Source organism: Pleurodeles waltl, chromosome 7, assembly GCF_031143425.1.
Source record: "Pleurodeles waltl isolate 20211129_DDA chromosome 7, aPleWal1.hap1.20221129, whole genome shotgun sequence".
In the NCBI taxonomy this organism is placed as follows: Eukaryota; Metazoa; Chordata; class Amphibia; order Caudata; family Salamandridae; genus Pleurodeles; species Pleurodeles waltl.
Genome location: NC_090446.1, coordinates 1,405,479,675 through 1,405,494,009, shown reverse-complemented (window position 1 = coordinate 1,405,494,009; position 14,335 = coordinate 1,405,479,675). Strand labels below are relative to the sequence as shown.

The 14,335-nt window shown below is 44.4% G+C and overlaps 1 protein-coding gene across 5 annotated transcripts in view; it reads left to right on the top strand.

Annotated features, from left to right (window-relative positions):
* Positions 1-14,335, top strand: part of LOC138246415 (myelin-associated glycoprotein-like) — a 398,925-nt gene that overhangs the window by 346,423 nt on the left and 38,167 nt on the right. For 2 of the 5 annotated variants that reach the window (XM_069201017.1, XM_069201018.1), the window contains exon 11: positions 10,051-10,111. The exons of the other annotated variants lie outside the window; for them this stretch is intronic. In XM_069201017.1, the coding sequence (XP_069057118.1) occupies positions 10,051-10,107 (57 nt within the window). In that variant the 3' untranslated portion in view covers positions 10,108-10,111. The remainder of the gene's footprint in view (positions 1-10,050; positions 10,112-14,335) is intronic. 5 annotated transcript variants of the gene reach the window in all.

The following is a 14,335-nucleotide window of genomic DNA, read 5'->3' as shown; positions in this document are numbered from 1 at the left end:
CTCCGCCAAAGTTGTAATCAGGCCCTTAGTCTCTCTGCCCACAAAAATAGTCTAAAACCAGGCAAGAGGCTCCTTTTGAATGACTGAATAAATCCTCTGTGACTAAGGGAAAGACTTTGCTGCAAAAATATATGGCTTCTCCTTTATGCCTATAACTTCTGTCTAAACAAATCAATTGTGTCAGTACTGCCCCAAAACATATCAGATGATATCTACAGTGACAAAAAAATCTTCTTTAGAATTAACTGTCTTTCATGCTTTTACTGCTGAAATTTATTTTTGAGACCCATTTAAATACAACTTCCTGGTCAACATAAACCGCCTTATCAAAAACGTATCTAACACTTTGTCATGTTCCTGCATACTCCTTCTAAATAGAAGAGGGTCATTCTATAAAGTTACAACCCTAGTGACGCTTTCAAACATTTAATGCATAATCTCTGGTGTACAGTCCACCAAGACTTCCTGAAAGGCATCCTAAAAAATTGGAAATCACCTTCTGGCGATATGAAGGCAGGTTAATTTTTTGATTCTTCTTCCAGTTGATGTGAACATACCCTGAGAGAAGTTCTAACTTTGAGAACCATTTCCACCAATTAAGCCACAAATCACTTAATCGATCTTGGGCATACAGTGACAATCTATTAAGACATGTCTATTGAGGCACTATAGATTTATTGATATGCTAAAGTCTTCATTCCTCTTTTGTGCTATGAGTTAAAGAGAAAGCTGCATGGAGAATTCAGAACTTTGATCAGATCTTGACTTAAGCTAAGCTGAACATTTCTCATTTCGTCCTTGGTCAGTGTGCCATTATCCTTGACCTTGCGTTTGTGCTTAAAGTCTTTTTATTCTTTCGAGCGACATGAATACAGTTTTACCTAGGATATCTTCAAGAGTTGATTCGCCTAACGTACGATCACCACCTGCTTACCAGTACCCAGTTGTTAGCAATTGGGCCTGATTGGCTGAGTTATGCACACTGTCCAAGTAGGGACCACACTCCTAGCCAGGGTAGTCAAATACAGACTTTAAATTAACCTGTGCTTACCCTCTGGTAGCTTGGCACAGAGCAGGTAGGCTTAACATAAGAGGCAATGTGTAAAGTATCTGTGCAACACACACACACCCAGTAACACAATTAGAACACCACAAGAAGACTCCATATAGGTTTCGAAAAATAGAGAATATCTGAGTACAACAAGAACAAAATGACAAAACTCCAATGAGAAGAGGTCGAGATATTAATTTTGAATGAATAAACTGAAAATAGTGCTTAGAAGTGCCTAACGGTCAAACGTTTACTTGAAGTCGCAAGGGACCGGTACAAATCCAAAGTTCAGGCCGACCATGATGGAGGGTATGCCAGCTACAGAACCCACGCAGGGTCCACTGAAGAAATACTTTGTATCGAGCAAGCGTCGACTTCAAGGAGCAAATGTGAAAGCGATGCAGCGATGATTTCCAGGCAGTCGGATCAATAGGGACAGGAACATCCCTATTGAAGTGTAGGTGTCAGCTCCCCTCCACCCTTTTTGCGCAGAAAGGCCCATCAGAGCGCAGATGAATGCAGATGAGTCCTTTGTCACACCCAACCTTTTTGTGTCGGCGTCATGCTCTGTGGAGTTTAATGCAGTGCATCGTTGTTCAGACATGCAGAACGTCGTTGTCCTTGGCCTGCGGAGGCTGTGAATCCGCTGCTGTCAGTCAGCCTCTACATTGAAGGGGCGATGCATCTGTTTCAACCATCTCATTGATGATAATGCATTGGTTTTCAGCAGAAAGCAGCTGCAAAACCCACTCCAGAGGCCCAGGACTGGAGGGGGTACCTCAGGCAAGGGTAGGACTCACAGATGGCAGAGTCTAGCAGCACCTGGAAAGCTGCAGGCAGTCTTTGATATCCCTGAGACTGCAGGAGAAGATCAGACAATCCAGCAAACCTTTGGAGTGACTCTGGTCCAAGTGAGATAGTCCTTGTCCCCAGCAGGGCAGATATCAGCATGCAGTCAGGCAGCAGGGCAGCTCAGCAGAGCAGAGAATCAGTTCCTTTGAAAAGACAGTCCAGGCAAAGTGGCAATCCTTACAGCACAGCAGTCTTTTCTCCAGTAGATTTCTTCCCAGGTCCAGTAGTGTACCGATTTGGTGGTGTCAGAGACCCAATTCTTATTCCCAAATGTTCCTTTGAAGTGGGAGTGACTTCAAAAAAGGGTCCTTGAAGTGCACGGAGATCCTTTCTTCCTAGCCCTGGCTCAAGACAACCAGTAGGAGGTAATCAGCCCTTTGTGTGGGGACAGGAATGTCCCTATTCAAGTGTAAGTGTCAGCTCCCCTCCACCCTTCCGGCCCACGAAGACCCATTAGTGTGTATTTGAATGTAGGTGCAGTTGATTGTCCTGTGTTGTCATGTCTGGAGGGAATGCATAGATGTAGCTGTCACCTAGCCCAGACCAGACGTGCATTGGAGACAGGCTGTCAGGCACACAGATTGTCGAGAGCAGAGAAATGCCCACTTTTTAATAGTGGCATTTCTAAAATAGTAATAATAAATCTGACTTTACCGGTAAAGAGGATCCTTACCATTCCAATGACATTAAACATGATGTAGCTACTCCTTTCTGATCAGGAATTACAGCATAAAAGTATATTAAGGAATTCCCAATGCTGGTCTATGAGAGAAGCAGTCCTCACACTGATGAAACATTACTTTGGGAGTTTTTAATTACCAGGACATGTAAAACTGAAGATTACATGTCCTGCCTTTTACTTACCTGGCACCATACCCTTTGGGCAGCCTAGGGCCTATCTTAAGAGTGACTTAAATGTAAGAAAATTGGAGTTTGTAGCTTGGCAAGAGATTCTAAATGCCAAGTCGAAAAGGCAGTAAAACTGCACTAACAGGCTTTGCAATGGCTGGCCTAAGACATGTTTAAGGGCTACTGAAGTGGGTGGCACAATCAGTGCTTCAAGCCCCCTAGTAGCATTTAATTTACAGGCATTGCGTATATGGCATATCACTTTACAAGGGACTTAAAAGTAAATTAAATATGCTAGTTGTGGAGACACCAGTGTTAACATGTTTAGGGGAGAAGCGCTTGCACTTTAGCGCTGGTTAGCAGTGTTAAAGCGCTCAGAGTCCTAAGCCCAACAAAAAGACACAGCAACAAAACAGGAAGAGAAAGGCAAAAAGCCAGAGGTAACTCATCCTAGGGATGCCAGGTCTAACAGTGACCCTACACAAAGAAGCACTTTCCTAAGATGGCAACCTCTGGAGTCAAAAGTATCCAAAGGTTTTGGGTATTTTAGGTTACAGAGTTCCTCTATTTTCTCCCATACAGAAAAAAGGCATTACATGTCCTTCAAACCCCAACCCCCAGCTTTTGCTTTCCTCGGTGATCTGTCCTTTCAAGCTCTGAGAACATGGAGGGATACATTCCCATGGTCTTCCCATTCTCTTCCACTACAGCCTCAGCGACCCCCACTTACTAATTTGATAAACATGTGTAAGAGAGAAAATGAAGAGCCAAGTAACCACCCAAGGGATGGTGCTTGTCTAGAGATTTGTCTTGCCATATTTCAGTAAGATACAGCCAATTTGCCATGCCTCCTGCTCGCTAGACTCACTAACGTCACACTCTGCTCATTCACATGTAACCTCATGAAAGAATATAGTCGAAACTACTAAGCCACACTTCAATCTAATACATAGTAATTGTAAGAAATTAGGTTGTCAGTTGACTGGGGTGTGAACCCTGCCCAGCACCAACCATTGTCCTTGTCAGATTAAGGCACAACCAAGCCCCCAAATTAACCGATGATCATCCCTCTGGTAGCGTGGCACAGACCAGTCAGGCTTAACATTGAGGCAATGTGTAAAGTATTTGTGAAACACATAAAACAGTAACACAGTGAAAACACACCACAAAAGGAGCCCACAACAATATTAGAAAAATAGAATGATTTTTTGTAAATAAAACAAGACACAGCAGCAAAACTCCAATCAGTAGAACCGGAGATATTACATTTAAAAGTTTTTTTCTGAAAATAGCACCAAAAGGCGTAGTGGCAACTGTAGCTATCTTGTCACGCCGGACCTGAACAAACTCACAAGTTTGCTCCGACCATGATGGAGCATGGCCCAGCTGCAGTGACTCAGTTAGGCTCACCGAACAAAAGTACCTTCAGTCCTGGTTTGTGGAGCATTGCATGGGTCCGCATTGAAGATGCGTCTCAGAGCAAAAGCAATGTATCTGTTCTGAGATGCAACAGGCTGTGGCGCAAGGGCCTGCAGTGTCGAGGATCCCGTTGACAGGGCTTGCGATGCGAAGTCCGGCGTCGAGGATGCAGGGTGTAGTGGTGCAATGCATCTATTGCAAAGAGTTGTGGAAATTGCAGTGCATAGTCTGATGTCATCATCAAGGCCCCGGTCAGCAAGAGATGTGAGAACCTGTGCCGAGGAAGAGTCATGCAGTGGTGGTTCTGAAGGTGCTGTGGACTGCAGCGGCAATGCAAGTCTTTGCAACAGGTACAATCTACACAGCAGCATAATTGCATCAGTTCTGCCCATGCATGCACTGTACACCAGAGTAGATGCACTGGTTCCGCTGGATCCACAGAGGCTAACAAAGCACACTACCCCCCCTTCCAAGGGTCCAGGACTGGGGTGTTACCACTTGGTGGGGTAGCCTGTTATGTCCCTGAGGCTTCGGATCAGGAGGCCAGCCAACTAGCCCTTAGAATCACTCTGAGTTCTGGGTTCAAGAGATGCAGGGCCAGTCCTTCTCATACAGGCAAGAGGGCAGCAGGTTAGCACAGCAAAGCAGGAGTCCAGCAGAGGGCAGTCCAGCAGAGTGGCAGTCCTTCAGCAGCACAGCAGTCCTCTTTCCTTTCAGAGTCCAGAAGTGTACCTAAGTGGTTGTGTCCGAGGTCCAGTATTTATTCCCAGTTGTGCCTTTGAAGTGGGGGAGACGCTTCTACAGATTTCCCTTTGAAGTCCCCAGGCATCCTGCCTTCCCAGTCCTGGCTCCTGAGTAACTACAGGGGGTGTGCAGCCCTTTGTGTGAAGGCAGCACACAACCTACTCAGGTGTAAGCGGGGCTGTGTCCAGCTCTAGCCTCCCATCTGCCAGTGATGGCCCTTTCAGGCACACCTTAGCTCCCTATTGTGCGTGGCTTTCTAGGAGGAATACACAAAGCTCAACTGTCAGCTACACCCAGTCATGTGATCAGGGACAAACTACAGACATTAAATGGATAAGGCACGAAAATGCCAAATTTCTAAAAGTGTAATTTTCAGAATTGCTATTTAAAATCCGAGTGCACCATGAGTTAGGATTTTAAAAATATGAACTGATTTTCTCTTCCCATTTGGAAATGACACTTATAAAATGTAATAAGGCAACTCAAATGCCATCCAATGGGACATAGGCCTTGCAGTAGTGAAAAATGAATTTGAGAGTTTTTCACTACCAGGATGATTAAACCTTAAAGGTACATGTCCTATTTTTAAATACTTTACACCCAGCCCTCTGGGCTGTCCAGGGCCTAATGCAGGGCCTGGCGCAAAAGGTTTATTTTATCTGGTCCAATTGGCAGTTTAAACTGCACACACATGCTGTGCAGTGGCAGGCCTGAGACATGTTTAAAGGGCTACTGAATTAGGTGGTACAATCAGTGCGTTTGGCTCACTAGTAGCATTTAATTTGCAGCCCCTGGGCACATGTGGTACCACTTTACATAGTAAATTAAATATGCTAATTGGGGACAAGCCAATATTACAGTGTTTTAAGGAGTGAGCACATGCACTTTGGAACTGGTTAGCAGTCGTAAAGTGTACAGAGTACTAATCCTAGCAAAAACAATATCAGGAAAAAAGGAGGAGTAAGGCAAAAAGTTGGGGGGGAAAGACCACCCTAAGGCTGATATGTCTAATAGTAATGAATATACATGATAAACCTGCCAAACTTTGATGCTCCAGTACTCCAATCCATCAATGCAACGCCTCAAATTTACCAACACCTTCACAGAAAGTATTCTAGTAGTACCGTCAACATAGTCCCATGCAACTAGCACAGCAGAAAGGAACACAATAATGAGCATAATATAATAAAAGTGAATTCGCGGTTGCTGTGTCCCACTGACAACACCAAATCTGAGCATGTTAGGATCACTAACACTACAATCTCACTCAGCCAATACAACAGCAACTTGTACACTGATAGCAATATTTAGCTCCACAACAGCACTAAACATACTTCAGTCAGCCCATACCTCAACACATTTGTATTCACCAGAACTACAATTAACACTACAGAATAACACCGTGGAATGGCCAACACCTTACAGTCACGCAACCAGCACAGACGAAAAAAACATAAAAATAGCAATGATGCTCTTAGGCAGCACTACACATTATCAGAATGCTAGATAATGTAACACAACGTACAGCACTTAACACATGTTGCAGTCCCACAACATCAAGCACAATGACATCAGACCGACCAGCTCAACCCTGCACAACAACAATAATGCCAATTCTACCTGCCAAACTCCGTACAGTGTTTCACTTCGAAGCTGATGTAATTTGCAAAACAAACACACACAACTGGCAACTATCCTCTTTAAAGAACAAATATCCCAATAGTAAAGCCGCCATGCTCTGCACATTCACTCTTGTGCATACAAATTATTTAGGCCCAGATTTACCAAGATTTACGCAAAGCGGCACATTTTATTTACTTTTCAGATATGAAGGTAGTTTGTGGCGAAGAGGTACATTTTTATTAATGAAAAAACCTTTGTGCATCTTGCGTTGTGTCAAAGGGCCGTTACTGGAGCGGATCAGTGCAAATAGCATAGTTTTTGACACAGAGCCCTTCTACTTAGGCAGCCTCGTTGAGCTTTGTGTCAAAAACTAACAACTTGAAGTGGGGGCAATGAAAGTGAAATATGTGAATTCCTCTTAAGAAAGGACTCATTCATTGTGCGTGCAGAGCATTGGAACCTTCTGAGTTTGTCTGTGCATTGGGATTTTTACTGAAAAGGTTGTGCCTCCAGTACAAATCGTATGCTAGACAGAGTACATTATCACATGGGTAACACCAGTAGCATGCCTGACTTTGTAGATATGGCGCTGTCCTGTGTTTTCACCCTTGTGTAAAGCAGCACAGCACATTTAGGGCCAGATGTATCGAACTATTTTGCATTCGCAAAGTTCAACCGTTTGTGAATGCAAAAATGCCTTTCAAGATTTATGAAAGGCATTCGCAGTGCAATTTCAAGAAATCGCTAAAATAGCAATTCCCTGAAATTGCGACTCCATTTAGGGAATCACAAATATGGAATTCCTATTTGCCATTTCCAAAGCAAAGGTATCATGCATTTCCTAAATGCGAATTGGGCATTTAGGAAATGCAATTACCACCAAATCCAATTTGGTGGTAAGCATGTGTAATTTAAAAAAATGCATTATAAATGCATTTTTAAAAATAACATGTAGCACACACATGCCATTAGGGCATGTGTGCGCTTCACATGTGCACAAATATTTTTTGGAGTGCGTCAAAGGGGGCCTTAGGCCCCCAGCACCCTGGGTTTTGCATTACGTAATTTGCGAATTCTTAACAGGAATTCTCAAATTAGGCCTACAGGCCTATAGGGATGAATGGATTCCCATTCCCTAATTCCGATTCGGTAATAGCGATTGCGATTTTTAAGAAATCACCATAACCGAATCACAATTTTCATACATCCCATTTTGCATTTCTTAAAAATCGCAATTTAGAAAATGCAAACCGGGACTTTGATGCATCTGGCCCTTAGATGCTGCACTGCGTTACCTGAAAAATAGGTAAGCCTGAGCCATAGGTTAGTGAGACCTGATTTTCAAAGATTTTGCATCAGGTTTGCATCACATTATTAACGCAGACCCAAAACAAAATCTTTTTTGGCATTTACAAAGCCACATAAATGGTTATTCCCATTGCTTTTCAAAAAATAGTAACGCAATGCTGCACATTGCACTGCCTTGCATTATTTTGCATGAGGTATGAGTTCCATGGGTGGTGCATGGGCGTACATGTGCATCCATCTGTGATTTTAACGCAAACCCATATCTATAAATACTAGTAGACATGGGTTCCCACCAAAAAGGTGCACCTGCCTGAGGCTGGCATAACAAGTTGATGTAGCTTTACTTCTCCTTGTTGTGGCCTATTTGCATGTGTGCTGCATTCTGCAACACACATACAAAGAGGAAATAGCCTCAAAGGATAGCTTTTTGTGCTGGAAGGGAGATTTTCCTACACTAAAACTACCCTGACCATAATGCAGAATCAGTTGCACTATGGCACAATGGTACCTGCATTGGCACTAGGGAGCCACTAGTGTGCTGCACATGGAGAGATCAGAAGTGTGGCATTTATTTGAAGATATTGTGCAGTTCTGCTTTCTCCCACTCATGCAATGCAGCACAGTAAATTCACTTGCTGCACTGCATGAACTGTCTTTTGCAGTATGTTGAACTGTGTTCATATCCTAAATCATATTTTAGTAGGAAACACTACTTAAGCCTGCCCAAAACATAATTTGGACAGCAAGGAGTCCTCAATCAAATAGTAAGTATACTAGGTAGTTGTAGTTAGGACCTAGTTTCAATAGAAAAAGCATTTTTTTACTTGCCTATATCTTTGGTGCAGGTTGACGAATCTTCACAAACATTTTCAAACAAATGTGATGCTCACATTAGGTGCTGTCTGGAAGGTTTTGGGGTGATTTGTTAAGCCGGGGCCAAGAAAAAGGCGGGGGGGGGGGCAAAAAGCTTTTCCCCCATTCATTTTTCCATGGGGGTTTTGAACAGCGATTGTACCTGCCCCACTGTACAAAATTACACAAAATTTGACAGAAAGGTAACTCTATGTTCAGAAAGCGACCATTTTGATATTTGATGTAAATCCATTCAGTAGTTTTTTAGTAATTAAAGAAAAAAACGAATGTGCATATTTAGGGATGAGAAGGCTTCGCAAACTGTCCCGATTTTGTGCTGAGATCTGATTGGCTGCCAACACTTCAACAAGGAAGTGTTGGCAGCCATCTTGGGACATGGCTTTACCTGAGTCCCAGAAACAAAAGTGGAAAAAAAGAAAAGGGGCCAAGGTCATCCTGACCCCTTATCTCTGGTGCTGGGTCCCGCGGATGGGCCAGGTCCTGGGGGCATTGAAATTATCAATGCAGGGGGCCACCCAGCCCCCTGGCAACCCCGGGGACTGCCACCTCCCTGGGGCTCAAATGAAAAACAGTGCAGGGAGCCACCCCGCAGCCCCAGGGACTGCCACCTCCGCCGAGGCTCTAATGAAAAACAGTGCAAGGGCAGTCTGGTACCCCCGCAGCCCTGGGAACCAGCACGTCCCTGGGGCTTTATTGAAATCCATTGCGGGGGCACCCGGTCCCCACACCCCAAAAACTTCCGGGACTACTACCTCCCCGGGGCTCAATGAAATACAGTACGGGGGCTGCCTCGCTTCCACCAAGTCAGAGCAAACACTCCGCTCGGATGAAGTGAGAGCTGTCAAACAGCACAGGTTTCCTCTATTTACCTGACTGCAAAGATGCCGGCAGGGAAACAGAGAAAACTGCTGTCACAGAGAGGGAGCTGCTTTGGGTGAACTTCTATAGTTTTGTACATTTAAAATGTGAGCCTAACAATAATGTCCTTGTATGTGTGCAGCTCCCATCAGCTGTATGCATAATATAGGTGTTGATGGCCTCTCCAGTTACCCTGTTACTAGAAGTCCAAAGGTGTACTATGGACAACTTCTTCCAAACTTTGTTAAGACAGGGGAAGGTTTTAGGTTGTTGTTGCCCATTGCAGACCACCCTCTGCATTAGTGCTGAGACCACCACATGTGGTATCACTGTATTTCCCATTCACTACGTGCTTTTGCTTGCTTTCAACTCTGCGTTGTAGGCAAATGGTTGCCTGGACGATGTTTTGCTAATTTGACACATATGATAGCTTGAACATACACTTTGCTCATTGTATTTCTTCACATTTGCAGGCTGATAATCGGACGAGGGATATAATTTCCGGAACCACTGAGATCTGCCAAGTCTAGTGTGGTGAATAATTCTGTTGCGTGTTTGTTTCTTACGTCTGTGCACTCTGTGACGTGTTGTGTATGTAGTAGTATGTATGTATTTTGGATCTTTTTTCTGGTCACTTCTTGGTTTGTGTCAGTTTTGTCTGCCTCCATGGGTGTCCTTTGACTTCTATCTATTGCTTCTTTGTTTTGCTGTGTAGTAACAGCTGTTTATGATAATTTACATTTGCTGATGTAGATAGTGCAGATGTAAATCAAAGAGGTAAAAAGACGAGTAATTGATTTTCCCTTGTCTTTCATTTCTGTAGTCCTTGCTGTCTCTGCTTACAACCGGGATGCTTGCTTGCATGTGGCCTGCTTCTGCTTTTGACACTCCTGGTTGTCTCTGTGATGCTCACTGATATGTATTATGTTTGTGGACATACGTCGTGGAGTAGCTTTCAGTAGTACAATGGTGGACACATAATTTGTGGTATTTTGAACGTTTGCAGTTTACTACAGGGGCGGATCCTTCGCTATGGCGGAGGAGCGTCACCCCTCCCCCACCAGCAGCAGCAGCAACTGCAAAACTTTTACAACAAAACCATAATAAATTATGGTTTTGTTGTGAATGGGGTGGGGCCATGAGGTGTGGCAGGGACCTAGCGGGAGTGCACAGCACTCCCCTCAGTGCGCATGTGTGTTTAGGTGGTCGTCTCAGGATGGCCAAACACACATGCACACTTGGCTCTCTCCAACCCGGTACCGTGTTGCCGGGTCGGAGACAGCAGGCAGACACTTCAAATCTGCCTCGGAGTGCCCAGCCATGGTGCTCCGTCCAATCCTAGCACTACTTTCATGCTGGCAGCAGTGTTAGGATTGGCCAAAGGGAAGGCTGGGAGTCTGTGCCTGCAACTTCTTGCAGGCAGAGGAGCGGATCGGAATGGCGCAGCACAAAAGGTAAGTTATTTTTTAAAATTAATATATTTATTTCCCTCCCCCTGCACCACGCGGTGCGCCGTTCCGCCCCTTTTCCCTCCCGCAAGCCACAACTGCATCTGACTGGTCATAAGCAGATGATTAATTTCTTTTTCTTTTCTTTTATTTCGCTCTTAATGTTGGCCATTCCGGGGAAAGATAGGTTTGTGTGTCAGGCTGTCATGTGGTTTTCAGAGTATATGAACGTTGCACGCAGCTTCCAATCAGAGTGCACAGTAAGTGACTAGTAGTTTTGAAAGTCCCCTTCCCTAGGTAGCAGGGAACAACAAAAACTGAGAATATGAGAATGGATGCATAGTCAGGAAGGGCTCTCTGATCAAACAAACAGGCTGCGAATAGTGGTTACAAATTGCGCACTGACGACTGCAACCTTCCAGTAATTTTGCAACACAGTTTAGATACTAAATGGTGCATCACAAACCCTTACCTTCCAGGGGGTCCTTGGTTGACTGGTCTGCCTAATGAATATTATTTGGGTAGGTGCTATATGTGCCCTGCTTTGATGGATTTTAAACCAAGGATCAGCAGACCACCGTCCTTGCGTTTGCATTCTCAAACGAGCAACATTTTATTTAAAGACATTCAAACGGACCACTGCCTGGTTTCACGGTTCTCAATCATGTTTTCCAGCTGATATACCCAAGGTGCATTGACACAACTTGCTCCCACAGTGACACAGATGCACTACCTGCTCTGTCCAGGTGTGTGCAAGCTTTGCACCCCTCGGTCTTTTGCTGAGTGATTTACGTGAACCAACCCAAACAGGCTCTGTCTAACAAGTGAAGTGTTTTCAGAGTCCTCCGAAAACACAACTCTATTCACTGTAAACACTCCAACCAAAGTGTACTTTCCAGAATAACATCAAGTGTGACATAGAAAAGGAAGAGTTTGCTGCGGAAAAGTTCTCCAACATAATATTTTGATTTTCATGGTATGCGTAAAACTCAGCTGTAGCATGGTATGTGCACAGGCACTTCAGTATTACAGCATTTTGTCACGAGTCTCTTTAGGGCTTTGGGGCAAAGGCGCTACTTAATAATGCCATCTATATATGTTGGGCATTATTAAGCATGTTAAGCACTTTGGATATTTTGGTAATTTATTGCTAATGTATGCTTTACTGGCATATGTAACATTTATGCACTTAGACGCTTTATCACTTGGAAACTTTGACATGCAACACTTAAGGTCCCCAGGAGAACAGATCATTATAGAAGTTTCTTGCATCTTACTTGTATGGCTGCCTCCACATGTAGCATTTTAAAATGAAAACGAGGGAAGAGAAATATACTTCCTTGATATCTCTGAGGGCATACCAGGTATTGGACCAGCCCCGCCCTACTTCCAGAGAGTTTATGCCTTTCTTAGAGAGTGATTGCTGGTCAGGGTCTGCAAGCGGAAAATGAGCGAGTCAGATAAATGTGAAGGGAGACAGGGCACTGAATTGAAGATCATCTCATTTAACGTTAATGGCCTGAATATTGAAAAGCGAGAGCAATTGAAGAATGGATCATGACATATTTACCTGATATTGTATTGAAACTAGAGACCCACTTTAAAGAAGTTAGGAAACAGCACACCTGCATGTTTAAAAACTGGGCCGGGTATGAATGCTGGCCGAGTGCTAAGGCCACACATAGGGGAGTAGCAATATAAAATAAAAATGCCAAGTGTGAAGTTAGTACTCCCACACAATATAAGGAAGGCATGTGGGCCTGGGTCAGCACTGGAATAAATAGGGTCAGTATAATACTGGCAACAGTCTATTCCCCCATAGCAGATGAACCGCCCCCATTTTTTAAACTTTTCCAATCACTAATGACTATCCCGGGTAAATTAGTTCTTGGAGGAGATTTTAACTACCTACAGAATCCCGAGTTAGACTCCTTTTCATCCACCTGAAAGCAAGACAAGCCCAGTGCAGATACATTGATATCTGAATATAAGCAGGCATTGAACCTCATTGATTCATGGAGGAATAGAAATACGGTTCAACAATAGTACATATGCATATCGGGAATTTGTACCGCTAAACTAGACTATTTTTTATTCACATCAGATCTATATTTTTATAGATATCTGCATACTCCTAATGGCTTCTTGGACCACGCCTTAGTGGAAATGACGGTAATAGGAGCTGGAACAGATAGACCCGTTTATAGATGGTCCTTTAATCAAGTTAAATTAAAGGATGAATCTTGAATCCAAGCGATAAAGACAGCAATGGATAGCTATTTTAAAATGAATAAAAATGGCAAAAAATGACTCTAAGGCTCTTGCGCCTTATATATCCTCCCGTGCAAAAATTGTGCACAGGAGGGCCTAAATAATGGCGCTAAGCTAGCTTAGCGCCATTATTTAACGCCTCGGTCAGGGCAGGCGTTAGGGGACCTGTGGGCTCATTTCCATGGTGGAACACCATTAAATGAGTCCACAGGTGCCCTCCCCAGGCCCCAGGGACACCCTCACCCACACCAGAGGGACAGCAGTGGATGGGGGTCCCCAATCCCAGGTAAGTACAGGTAAGTAAAGGTAAGTATTTAACTTTTTTTTTTTAAAGCCATAGGGGGCCCGATATGGCCCCATACATGGCACAGGGTGCAATGGCTATGCCCGGGGACCCTTTGCCCCTGTGCTGGCCATTGGGGTGGTGGGCATAACAGTGGCATGGTAGGTTTAGCGCCATAAAATGATGCTAATCTGGTTAGAGTCATCTTTTTTTACTCTAACCAGCCTAGCATCATTTTTTGGTGCTAAACACCCATCTCCCCTACCCCCACCCCCACCCAGCTAACGTCAATATTTTTGATGCTAGCCCACCCTTTGCGCTGGATTGCACCATTCCATTAATATGGTGCCCAGCTGGCATCCTGGAATGCCGCAAGCCGGCACTATACTTTTTGACGCAGACCTATGTTAAAAAGTATAAATCGGGGTCTTAGTGCCTTGGGGACCCTACCCCCCTGGGCTGGGTACATTTAAGGGGAGCGAGTGTACAGGTAACCCTCCCCATGCCTGTGAAGGCCCTAGGGACCCCATCCCCTGGGGCCAATTTTTTTTTTTTTAAAGGGAGGGGGGCTGAGTGGGTCTGCTGTCAGAGCTTACTTAGGCCCCAGGGACCCCGCCCTCCGGGGCTGAAATGTACGTTAACCCACCCTGGGCCCTCCTCTAGTACACAGTAGCTTCCCTGCCTGTACTAGCGTGGGCTGAGAAACGTGTTCACTCCCATCTGGGGGGAGCATGTTCAAATCTCATAAGACTTCTC